Source organism: Mycteria americana, chromosome 2 (genome assembly GCF_035582795.1).
Source record: "Mycteria americana isolate JAX WOST 10 ecotype Jacksonville Zoo and Gardens chromosome 2, USCA_MyAme_1.0, whole genome shotgun sequence".
NCBI lineage: Eukaryota > Metazoa > Chordata > Aves > Ciconiiformes > Ciconiidae > Mycteria > Mycteria americana.
In genome coordinates, this window is record NC_134366.1 from 82,270,086 (window position 1) to 82,282,820 (window position 12,735).

Genomic DNA, 12,735 nt, shown 5'->3' on the forward strand with positions numbered 1-12,735 from the left:
CTCTCCTTCTTCACTCAGCACACTTGGCAGGTTCAGCTCAGCGCTTTCAAAAGGACCAGTGTTTGGAAGTCTTGCTCTCTGCATTTTTTTCCTCCAGAACTGTGCTTTAGACCTTCAAGCTCAGGGCCTGAGTAACAAGGAGAGAGGCAATGGCATAAAAAGCTATGTGACTGCTGCCAAAACGTGTCACCTCGAGTCACTCCATCCGAAAACCATGAGGCTCTGGCCAGAGTTGAGATCCGTAAAATACAGAGATAGGCAGTGCAGAGCCGATAAGGACCTTCCTTTCAAATTTATCCCAAAGCCCAAGACCTTATCTATTGGATCAGCCCCTGCGGGTACTTAGACGCCACTCTGCCTACTTTTTGGATCCCATTGGGATTTAGGCTGAAAACAGGTGCCAAGATGCTCTGACTCAGGCGGTTGCAGGCATGCCCAGCAGCAGAGCTACCGGTGCCCGGGGAACACGCACGTAAAAGACGGAGGCACCGACCAAGGCTGGATGCCTTCAAGGTTAGATGGTTGCTCAGCGTGGGGCAAGGGGGCATTGCTGTGATTTTGGGCTATGTGGTCTGAACTCCGCTTATGCCCTGTTGCAAATGACAAAGGCCCCCTCTTGAAGCTGGCCCTTATAAAAGCCATCCACGTTTCCTCCACACTGTTCTCTCCACTTAATTTAAGTGCACCTAATCAGGAAATCTACCTAATTGGAATATCTCTGTTGAAAATCAGGGATGCTTACTAACAATGACTGCATCTTGATCGGGGTGGTAATATCACTTAATTGGGATGCCTTCAGGTATCTTAGTGGTTTGGGTTTTTTATGTCTCAAGCTCAAGCTAGTCTTGTCTGTCTGCTCCTCATAAAACAGCTTTCAGTTCCTCCTCAGTAATGATACAGGCAAACGATGATGTAAGTTACTTTAACATTTTTTGCTTCTGGCTGTTAGTTGGTGTGGGAGGGGCAAATTACCTGTTTCTGTGGGTGTTCTTGCCACAGGGACGGTTACGGTAGCTTCAGTCTCCATCCCATGCAAACCCTCCTTCTACCTCCGTGGGCCTTCCTGTCACACAGGGAGTGTGCTGCAGCTCTCCAGAAGGCTTCAGTGAATAGGGAAATGCTGTCTTCTGCTAAACTGGGGGAGAAGCTACTAACCAAAGTGTCCTACCACGAGTGGTCTGTTTGTAACTTACCGTTTCAATGTTTGCAGCACCCACAACTCTGAGAGCAAAACTGTGTATTAAAAGAAAGCTATATATCTGCCTATCTACCCAACCAACCACACTTATACCCCACAGTTATACATGTGCAATTATTTTAAATGTAAGTCTCAGCTAAGAATCTCTGGCTCTACTTAGTGGTTATCAAGTTAAATAGAAAACTTAATTTTTAAAAATAATCCCTCAAGTGTCTTTTCCTTCATGCTACGCCATCTTAAAAACCTGTATTTGTATTTATCAAGTGCGGCACCTCTAAATTGATCATCTAGCACCAGATACAGGCTTGCAATCTCTTCTGCTTTGCAAAATAGAGGAATTGACCGTGTTTGGCTTGCCTTCACCATCCTCACACGCAAACATTAGCCATGTTGCCATCTCAGTTGGCCAGCTGGCCTCGCTGGGACAGGAATCGGGGCATGAGCTGTGCAGTGGGGTAGGCGGTGTGCCAGAGCCGCAGATCCAACACGCAATGGTCGAGCGAAGGGGGCTAATGCCACCTGAATAAGAAAGAATGACTGAAAGCTTTGCTTTTATTTGGTTTTCAAGAACAAAGAACTCTGTGTGAAGGGACAGCGAGATACATACTGCCAGATTCTTTTCTGCTTCAGCACAAATTTTCTGTTTCGAATCGTGCCTACCAGCCTGTTTATAGATTTGCAGCAATGGTACTGCACGCGGCCTTGTGGAGGCAGGAGGGAGAGAAAGAATTGGAAACCGCAGAGATAACATACTCAGGAACTGAATGATGACTTCTTTTACCTTTAAACGGCAGAGTGCTTCGTTTTGAGGACAGAGCCCTACTAGAAAGAGGGGCTTGCCTGGGGTCACAGCCCATGGGACTCCTGCAGCTGCAAGTTCCATGTGTTTGTTACACAGGGCGCATGTAAAAATCCCTCTCTTTTGTGCATTCCCTGTGTTTTGCGGAAAATAACAGATAGATCCCGAGCGCTCTACTTTTTAAACTATTCTTTCACCTCCTTTTATTACACTTTACTTTTTGCAGAGTGAGACATTGTTTTCTGTGTGTAAACAACTATAACGGGTTACTTCCAGCAGTGCGCAAATAACTGAGCAAAGAGAGCATTTGTGGCTTCATAAAAGTGCATATGCAGATATCTAAGTTTTATTACTTGTATTACCATAGCTCCTAGGAACCTTAAAGGAGACTAGCTCTTTGGTGCGATTGTACTTAATACCCATAAATGCCTTGTAAAACTCTGGAAACCACGCATGCATCTAGCTATGCATATATATGAGCATGTGCGTGTATGTATGCGCGCGTGTGTGTGTGTATAGTTACACATCTCTCTAACCCTACAACTGCGCGAAAGCATCTGCCTCTGGATTTACCAGACAGTTTTATGGAGCTGTTCTTCGGAGGCTGAACACATCAGTAATTAGACAGCAAGGGGGAGGTTAAAAAACAGAAGTACCTTTCCTGGAAACCAACACTTTTTCATTCGCAAGTTTTATTGGCAAACCTGGCAACCAATAAAGACATTCCTTGGCAGAGCGCGGAAAATAATGGCCTGGCCAGCGCTGGCATTGCTCTGGCGCTCACCTCCAGCAGCAAGCCGTGCCTCGCGAAATCGGCACCGCGTGGCCGCGCTTCCAGCACCTCGACGGCGGCAAAAAGGCGACGGGAAGGGTTGGGGCGGGTTTGGGTTTTAATCCCTCTTCCCCCGTGGCGTGGGCCAGGGGAGAGCGCGGCCGCTCCGCGGGGGAGCCGCGGTGCGCGGGCAGGGCCCCGGCAGGTGCCCGGCGAGGCGGCCCGGCGGCGGGGGAGGCTGCGGGCGGCGGGACCCGCGGAGCAGCGCGGAGCGGCGCGGAGCGGAGCGGGCGGCAGTGGCACGGGCGGCCCGGAAGGGGGCGCCCGCGGCCCGCGCAGCGCCCGGCCGCCCGCGCAGGTGGCCGCCGGCCGCGGGTGCGGAGCAGTGCGGAGCGGTGGGGTGCGGAGCGGCGCGGAGCGGCGCGGCATCGTCGCCCCTTCCCCGGGGGGGAAGCGGCTTTGCGGCTTCGCTTGCTTGTGCGCTGTCCCGCTCAGGAACCGGCGGCTTGAGGGCCGGGAGGGGCGGCCTCCCCCCGCGCAGCTCTCCGCGGAGGGCGGGGGGCTGTCGACTTCCCCCCGCCAAGGGCCGCCCGCAGCGGGGCAGCGCCCGGTCGCGGCTCTCAGCAGGGCTGCGAGCCCTCACCACCACCACCACCTCCCCTCCTCCGCACCCCGACCTCTGCCGCGCACCCTCCCGAAAAACCTCTCAGCCCTCAAAAACGAGTATGCAAAAGGCAGGGAATAATGTATCCAGGGGCTGATCTCTATCTGCTACCTAATGACTTGCCAAGTACTTATCACTTCCCAGACTAGGAACTGTCGCTTCATTCTAATGTAAATAAACCCTTTATACAAATAAGTCTCTCTCTCTCCTCCCGTCAGCTAAGGCAATAGGTGGAGATGGAGCAGGACAGGGCTGCAAAGGTTCACGCTCCCACTTTCGTTGCTCCGTGTGTGTTTTCATTTATATGATTCCAGAGAATCCAATGGATTCAGCCCCCCTCCGCCCTCGCTGCCCCTCCCAGAGAAAGGAAGGAAATAAGGGAGGAAAAGGAACACAAAAGGCACAAGGGACCTTGGAAAGTAAAAGAAAAAAAAAAATCCATGTCTGGCTATCTTCTTGTCGTTTTAGGAGAGAGTTTTTAACACCCCCAATCCCCCAGATGTGAGTATTTTACTGTGAGATGCCGAAGCTAGAGAACCTACCAAATTAAAGGTTTCTTACGGGCTTGCGGTTTTTTTTGGCTGTGTGTGTATGTGTGTGTGATAGTACTCTACCTGACTAGCAGAAACAAAACAAGTAGTTTCCCACAGCCTGGCTTTTGTTTTTATTCCTAGTGCCGCGACATCTCTGGGACGCAACCTGTGTCACAGAGACGAAGTATATGTACGACTGCGATAATTATCGGGGAAAGATGAAACGGGCGGGCTCCGAACTCTCTATGGTCTCGGTTCTCCCTTGTAAATTAAACGCAAAATTCGCTTTTAGATACCGAACGTGAAATTAAGGTATTTCCCTTGTGAAGCACACGAAGCCGATGACCGGTGCCGCATTTACTGCAAAGAATAATTTATTTCTCATTCAAGAATGAGAGTCTACAAGATGCCAGAGGGAACGGAGCGCTCATTTTCGTATTAAGTGGTGTTATTTATGTCTTAAGATAAAAGACGCCCTGGATTGGAAAACTACCTGGGCTTATTTACGGAATTGTTAACCCACGTTAATAAAATAACAATCACGCCTGTTTGCTTAACTGAGTGCCACGCAAACAGATCTTGCATTTAGAGCTCGGCTTAATTGCACAGGCTGAGATGGCAGAGGTGCTGGCTGCAAGGACGGGAGGGAAGGAGGGAGGGAAGGATGGCTGGCACCTATGTCCAGCGGCTATAAACAGAGAGGGGACTTTCGGCACAATAGGTTTTTCTGCTGGCGAAGCACGGATTTGGTACGACCACGTCCCTCCCTGCCCCCCGAAAGGATGTCAGCGGCTTTCTCCTGCGGTGCCGCCCGCTGTTTAGGGAACATGGAAAGCTGCATCCTGAGATGCAAAGAGCCGGGCTGGGTGGCTGGTTTCGGAGTTCGAGGGATACTGCTGTGATGTTGGAGCCAAAAGAAAGAGAGAGAAGCGACGCTCTGACTACGTCTAAACATAAACAGCCCGGGGCTGGAAAGCAGTTCACCTCCAGGTCTTTGAGACGAGAGGACAACCCACGGCGAATTGGTCGGGTCCACCTGGGCTTTGCCCAGGTCAAATGGTAGCCCCTCCGCCTACCGCTCCGATGCCATCTTTCTTTCTGACATCTCCGTAAATAAGGTTGCAAATGACCACACGCGCGAAGCCTCGGAGGGGCTCAAGAGACGCACGGCTCCCCTGGCCCGGGGCTGCCCGTCGGGGCTCCCGTCCCGCCGCCGGCGCCCCTCGCCCGGCTTCGGGGAGGAGGCGGGAGCGGCCGTGCCCGCCGCCCGGGCGTCCGCACGGGGCGAGGGGGCACGGTGGCCACGGTGGCCCCGGCTGCTGCCGTCCTGCTTCGTTTCGGCGGCAGACCCGGGCGGTGCACCTCACATGTGGCTCTCCCATCCGGAGGCCGGGCTGGATAATAGGCAAAGGCAGGGCGCTGGGGAAAGGCAGCGCCGTAGCGTGACCGGGGCAGAGAAACCCGGGCGCCAGGGACTCTTTCTGGGTGGTATGCGGACACACCGGGGGGGAAACTGATCTTTCTGCCTCCCTAAAACCGTTGCTTCCCCCCAACACGCACACACACAACCCCCGAATCACTCTGTGAACCTTCACAATGGTGACTTTTGTGCCTCGACGAGAGAAACCAGAGTCCTGCTGGTTTGAGGTATGCAACTTCACACACGGTAGTTGCGTCAGTTCGCAATTACAGCATCAGAGTGGCTATTGCAAAATCTATTAGATGCAAAATACGGCGGATTAATGGCCCCCCTTCCCTGTGCTGAAACCTCTCGGTGTTACTGCAGCCTCTGCCTGAGGAACAGCTTCGCTACCGTAAACATTGTCCAGATGAAAAGTCAGCAAAGGGTCCGGCTGCCGGAGCGGCACGTTACGGCCGCTCATGGGAGCGAGCGGGAAGCCCATGGAAATTGTTTTTAACGGCAGGTAATACCGTGGGAAAACCGGATGACCTGGGCTGCATGGAAACGTGCTAAAATGCCCTTTTTCTTTTACTTTCTTTTTTTTTTTTTTTTTTTTTCAGCAAAGCAAGAAAGAGTTTTTGAAAATATAAAGTGTTGGAATTGCCATCTAGTCCAGTGCTTGCACATTTATTAATTCTGCCGTGGTGGGAGGAAAGGGAAAAACGTGTAATTAGGCAGGAGCAGGTGAAAGATTCCAGACGGTGAAATACAACAGGCTAAACGGGATAATGTATTCACCATTAAAGGACTGACATTTATTACCGAAAGGAGACCCGTTATGTTTGAATATGAAAAGGAGCAGATATTAGACTATATAAATTACCTCCTTCGCATTACTTGCATCTCATTTAAAATACGTATTTTCATATTTTTTTTATTAACCCACGGACTGGTGTTTCAGAGGCAAAGCCATACCTGCTAAAATACCACCAAGCAAATGATGCGCCTTTAACACGCTCCAAAGACACGATCCCCAAAGCAATCGATCACAGTACAACGTGAGGAAAGGGGGTTTGAAATCAGTGAAGCCAAAAGGGTCTTTTGACGTATTTGTAGTGTCACAAGATCAGGGTGGGTAATTCATCTCACAAACACACACGCGTCTTTCCCGTACAAATTCCACGCCTTAAAATAGATTTCACCGTGTTCCTTTCAACTGATCTATTATTAACGCTAATGAAGTTTCAGAGGTATAGGCTGCACAATGAATGAAGAGCTCTGGGATGGATTTCGAATATCTGAAGTACTGGTGAAATACTACCGTGCAAATACGCATACGAATCTCCTCGTGTTTCAAGCACGAAAAGAAAATCTTCTTTCTTAAAATACAACAGCAAATTAAGAGGAAAAATTAAAAAGGAAATAGCCAAGCCCTCCCTCTCTGCTCCCTTTGAGCTCCCGTTAAAGTGTTAATCTGATCAGAGCCCAAATATTATTTCAGATATTTAGACAAAGGCAATAGCAACGCAAATCAAATCTTCACAGCAGAAGCGGCCAAACAGTTTAAGCAACGTTCATTTTATTGTGCTTTCCCCCCCCTTTTTTATTTTCTTTACTTTTTTTGTTCTTTGGGCACACCTGACATACCACGGAGTCCACTCTGAAGCAGATTAGGAACAGAAGTATGCCCTCTCCGTCCTAAATAAATAAATAAATAAATAAATACACCAAGGACCCGCTTTCCGTATATCACATCCCATAAGGTCCGTAAAGATTACCTGAACGAGCGAGCTAAAGACCCCGTACAAAGAAACGCGCCCGTGTTTATAAACAGCAGAGGCAGCGGGCGCTTGCTCTGCAGACGGAGAGAGGGAAGCCCTTGGTGGCTGATTAATAAAAAGGAGCTTTGGAGGGCTCGTCAAAACCTTGTCAACCGGAGGAATGCAATCTCTTCAGAAGCGTTTGGTCAGGCAGGCAGCTGGCTGCAGGCAGGGTAGTGCTGCTGGGGCAGGGGCATCCCACCCCGCGCACACACACACACACACACACGCACACGCACACACTTTCCCCTCCGTCCCCGCGGGCGTGGCGGGTGGAAGGCAGCCGGGGTGAGGCAGAGCCTCCTGGCCGGGGAGGGCAGGGAGCGAGCCGGCACACCGGCGTGGAGCCTGCCCGCCGACACGGGCGGCAGCCCGGAGGGAAGGGGAGGAGAGAGCCCGGCGGGAGCCTGCGGAGAAAACAGACCAACGGGGAAACAAAAAAAGGAAAAAAAAAAGAAAAAAAAAAGTGGGGGAGAAACACGCGTGGCGTAGCGCGGGGTGCGCGCGTGGGTGGGAAGAGCTCCGGGGGAGCATATACAGCTATACACACACACACGCGCGCGCGTTGGTGCAGGCATGCACGTCGTGCGTGTGCCCGGGGCGCGTGTGCGAGGGTGACCGCGCGCGTAAGGACACGGGTGGGTAGGCGCTCAGGCACGGGGCCGTAGGGCTCGCGCGGGCCGGCGCGCAAAACGCGCGGGCGCGGGGAGGGTGCCCGCGGGTGCGCGGCGGCCCGCGCGAGCCCGGGGCTCCGCGGAGCTCCAGGCGCCCGCGTGTGCCGGCGAGCGTGTGTGGCCGGTCCCCGAGAGCGGCAGCTCCCAGGGCTGCTGCGGGGATTCCCCCCCCCCCTTCTTTTTTACTCTCTTTTTTACTTTTTTTTTTTTTTTTTCTCGCTCGCTCCTTTTTTTTCCCTCCTCATTCAGAGCCCCGGGTGTCTCCCGGCCCTCATTGGCCGCCCCGGCTCGGCGGGGCGGAGCTGGGCCGCCTGCAAAAGGAGGAAAAGAAAAAAAAAAAAAAAGAGAGAGGAAAAAAAAAAAGGAGCCGGAGAGAGGAGAGGGAGGAAAAAAAAAAGGAGAAAACTGTAAGTGCGTAAAAAAGTTCTCGCCGTGGTGACGGATGCTCAAAAGTTCAGGAGTTTTTCCGATGCTTCCCAAAGCAGCCTGCGACTGAAAAAGAGACTGAAAAAAAGCGAGAGGGAGAGAGAGAGGGAGACTTTGCACTGGGAGATCGGGAAGGTGGATTTTTTTCTTCTTCTGCTCGCTTAAAAAAAGCCAACAAAACACATCCCTCTACTTTTGTCCCTCCTTTGCAGACAACTTGTTGCAGATCCCCGTGGAACAAGGAACTGGGAGCGTGGGAGCCTCTTTGCAAAGGTTTTATTTTCTTAATACTCTTTCTGCGTTTGGAAGTTGCTTTCTCCGCTGCGATTACTGTTTTTTTTTCCTCCTCCGTTTTCTTTTTAGAAACATTTTTTCCCCTTTTTCACCCCCCTCCTTTTTTTCCCTTTTTTTGATTTTTTTTTTCCCCCCCCTCCGCGCGGAGTGCGGGAGCTTGCCGGTGGGCTTTCCTGGGCGAAGAAGAGGAGACTTTCGGCGCTGCCGTCGTTATTCTTCCTCCCTTTTTCCGCGCTCCGCCGGGGGGGTGGGGGGGTGGGGGTTGCCCGGCCGCCCGGTCCAGCTCGGTCCGCGGAGCGGCGGAGGGGTGGAGGGGGAAGGGACGCGCTGTTTGGTCCGGCGGGGAGGGTGGGGGAAAGCTGACGGGAGGACATGCAGGCTCGCTACTCCGTGTCCAGTCCCAACTCCCTGGGAGTGGTGCCGTACCTCGGCGGAGAGCAGAGCTACTACCGCGCCGCCGCGGCGGCGGCCGGCGGGGGCTACACGGCCATGCCGGCCCCGATGAGCATGTACTCCCACCCGGCCCACGAGCAGTACCCGGCCGGCATGGCCCGCGCCTACGGGCCCTACACGCCGCCGCCGCAGCCCAAGGATATGGTGAAGCCGCCCTACAGCTACATCGCCCTCATCACCATGGCCATCCAGAACGCGCCCGATAAGAAGATCACCTTGAACGGGATCTACCAGTTCATCATGGAGCGGTTCCCTTTCTACCGGGACAACAAGCAGGGCTGGCAGAACAGCATCCGCCACAACCTCTCCCTCAACGAGTGCTTCGTCAAGGTGCCCCGCGACGACAAGAAGCCCGGCAAGGGCAGCTACTGGACCCTCGACCCCGACTCCTACAACATGTTCGAGAACGGCAGCTTCCTCCGCCGCCGCCGCCGCTTCAAGAAGAAGGACGCCGTCAAGGACAAGGAGGAGAAGGACCGCCTGCACCTCAAGGACCATGCCCCGCCGCGCCCGCCGCCGCCCGCCGCCGCCGCCGCCGAGCCCGAGGGCGGCCCCGCCGGGGGCAGCGCCGCGCCGCCGCCGCCGCCCGTCCGCATCCAGGACATCAAGACGGAGAACGGCACGGCCTCGCCGCCGCAGGCCGTGTCCCCCCCCGGCGCCGCGCCGCCGCTGGGCGCCGTGCCCAAGATCGAGAGCCCCGACAGCAGCAGCAGCCTCTCCAGCGGCGGCAGCCCCCGCAGCACCCTCCCCTCCAGCCGCTCCCTCAGCCTGGAGGCCCCCGAGCCGCCGCCGCCGCCCCCGCCGCCGCCCCCGCCGCCGCCCCACCACCACGGCCCGGGCTTCAGCGTGGACAACATCATGACCTCGCTGCGGGGCTCGCCGCAGGCCGCCGCCGAGCTGGGCGCCGGCCTCCTGGCCCCCGCCGCCGCCGCCCCGCGCACCGGCATCCCGCCCGCCCTCTCCCTCGGCGGCTACTCGCCGGGCCACAGCTCCGTCTACGGCTCGCCCTGCGGCCAGGCGGCCGCCGGCGCCGCCGCCGGCACCTACCACTGCAACATGCAGGCCATGAGCCTCTACGCGGCGGCGGGCGGCGCCGACCGCCCCGGCCACCTGCCCGCCGCCGCCGCCAGCCCCGCCGAGGACCCGCTGCCCGACTACGCCATGCCCACGGGCGGCGGCGGCGGCGGCGGCGGCGGGGCGGGGGGCGGCGGCGGCGGCGGCGGGGCGCTGGGGCACGGCGGGCTGGGCGGCGCGGCGGGCGGCCACCAGGAGGGGCACCACCCGCACCCGCACCCGCACCAGGGCCGCCTGGCCTCCTGGTACCTCAACCAGGCGGCGGCGGCGGCGGCGGCAGCGGCGGCGGCGGCGGGGGAGCTGGGCCCGCTGGCGGGCGCGGCGGGCTACGCGGGGCCGCAGCAGGGCTTCGCCGCCGCCCCGCGGGAGGTCTTCGAGGCGCCGCGGCTGGGCCTCAGCGCCTCGCCGGGCGGCGGCGGCGGCGGTGGCGGCGGGGCGGGGGGCGGCGGCGGCGGCGGCGGCGGGGCGGGGGGCGGCGGCAGCTGTCAGATGGCCTTCCCCGGCAGCCAGCCGCTCTACCGCACCTCCGGGGCCTTCGTCTACGACTGCGGCAAGTTCTGAGCGCGCCCCGCCGCGGAGAGACCGCGGGGACACCGCGCAGCACCGCGCCGCCGGCCCCCGCCGCGCCCGCGGAGGGAAGCGGGCGCACGCGAAAAGCTTTTGTACAGAGACAGCCCCAAAGCATGTCTTGGTTTGTTAAAGGACAGTGTTACTCCAATAACACGTAAGTTTTTTTTTAATTGCTTTGAGAAATACTCCCCCCCGCCCCTTCCCCATCCCTTAAGGTATTGTCATGCCCCGCGCTTAAAAGGGGGCGAAAAGTCCAGCGTAGAGTACCAGCTTCTCCCCCCCACCCTTCCTCTTTTACAAGGACTTGTTTTAAAATGTAAATTGCGACATAGTAATTTATTTTTAATTTGTAGTTGGATGTTGCGGACCAAACGCCAGAAAGTGTTTCCCCCTGCCCTGAAAAGTGACGTTAAAATTGACTGAAACGCTGATTTTTTCACTATATATAAAAAGGGAAACCGTATTAATCTTATTCTATCAATATTTTCCTTTTTTTTTGTTGTTGAAAATATTCTGAAGGTATTGCATTGTTTGTTTATTAATAAATTACCATTCAGTTGGAATGATCCTTCACACGTCTGTATATTTTAATACTTTCATTTAGAGAGCGAGAGAAAGAGAGGGAAAAGGGATTTCATAACTAACTTTGTCGCTGGAACAGCTCGTTCCCCTCCGCACAAATTCCAAAGACCATTTAGGAACTGCCAGGTCGAAAAATCCCTTTTTCAGTCTCTTCTGCAATATGTTCCACTTAGTCAGCTCGCCTTATCCGCTAGGAAAAAAATACTTTCCCATGGCAGCTCTGAGTTGGCAAATAAACAAACACGTTTTCTTAGCAATTAATGGGCAAGACCTGGAAACATTTGACCAGACACAGTAGTATGACAACATTCGGGCTTTTTAAATAATATGCCTATGTAAGGATATATTCAGCGATAACTCCGAGGTAGAAGTACATGCCCCAGATTCCTGCCCTTGTGTAACTGTGTATATATCGAGCTATCGATCTCTCTGTGTGTATTTCAAATGTATTTATATATAGGATTTACATATGTATCTATATTTAAAGAAGGATTACGTATTTATTTATAGCTGCATACACGCATTGCATATGTTACTAAACTCCACCGTGTATAGTAGATGCCAGATATTCTGTAGTACGTATATTCGTAAATATAATGTAAGCATGTCAATCACTGCTTCGTAGAATTGATAGCAATGCGCGCAATCACATCTGTGAAGCCGCTTCTGTAATACATATTTTTTAAGTACTATTTTATTTCAGAAAAAAAAAAAGAAGTTGCATTAAAGGGTGCTTGTACCGTCTACCCTTACACCTTTACAGCTCTGCTTTACTCCTGTCCTTTAGGGACATTACTGGTATGTTGGAAGTGCCCTAAATCGCTCGGACTGAAATTATTTTAGAAAGAGCTTGTGTGGGAGAATTTTTCTTATATAGTTGGTGGGTTGGGTTTTTTGGGGGTTTTTTTTTGGGTCTCCTTCCCTCCCTTCTTTTTCCTTAAATCGGAAAAAAAAATATTACCAAGGTAGCAGATGAGTGCTGCACAGACTGATGTCTTGTCAGATCAAGAATCTCACCTTCTGGACAATTTGCAATTAAGAACCTACGGGCAATGGGGATCCCCTTCCCCCTTTGTAAATAACCACCAAAATGCAATAAATTCATTAACTTAAAAGAATCTGCCTTGTCAGTCAGACTTGGGAAGAAGATCATTTGATTACAGATATTTAAGGCCTAAAGTTGGCTTTCAAGATAATACAGTTTCCTATCAGTATCTCTTATCTAAAGGCAACACTTAGCAGTAATTGCTGTTGCATTGTTAAAGGTTACACTGTAAATAAATACAAAGGTATTTACAGTTAAACCTTATTACCTCGCTTTTGAGCTGCGCTTCCCCTCCAAAGCAATAATGTTAATATTCAGAAAACGCCTTCAGCAGATCGAATGAACCGGGTGTGCGTGCGTGTGTGTGTGTGATGTTATAACGTTGGCTTAAAATACGTTTATTTAAGTATCGCATAGTCTTTGCTTTTT

At 53.5% G+C, this 12,735-nt stretch overlaps 1 protein-coding gene across 3 annotated transcripts; it reads left to right on the plus strand.

Annotated features, from left to right (window-relative positions):
* The first annotated feature begins 8,208 nt into the window (after positions 1-8,208).
* Positions 8,209-12,390, plus strand: FOXC1 (forkhead box C1). Of its 3 annotated transcripts, none has more exons than XM_075493941.1 (3): positions 8,209-8,423; positions 8,501-8,561; positions 9,117-12,390. In XM_075493941.1, exon 3 carries the CDS (start codon positions 9,129-9,131, stop codon positions 10,668-10,670), a length of 1,542 nt encoding a protein of 513 aa, XP_075350056.1. In that variant the 5' UTR covers positions 8,209-8,423; positions 8,501-8,561; positions 9,117-9,128; the 3' UTR covers positions 10,671-12,390. The 3 variants fall into 3 exon arrangements, with proteins under 3 accessions (XP_075350056.1, XP_075350057.1, XP_075350055.1); XM_075493942.1 differs by having other exon boundaries at positions 8,227-8,269; XM_075493940.1 differs by lacking the exons at positions 8,209-8,423; positions 8,501-8,561 and having other exon boundaries at positions 8,903-10,833; positions 11,033-12,390.
* The last annotated feature ends 345 nt before the right edge of the window (positions 12,391-12,735 follow it).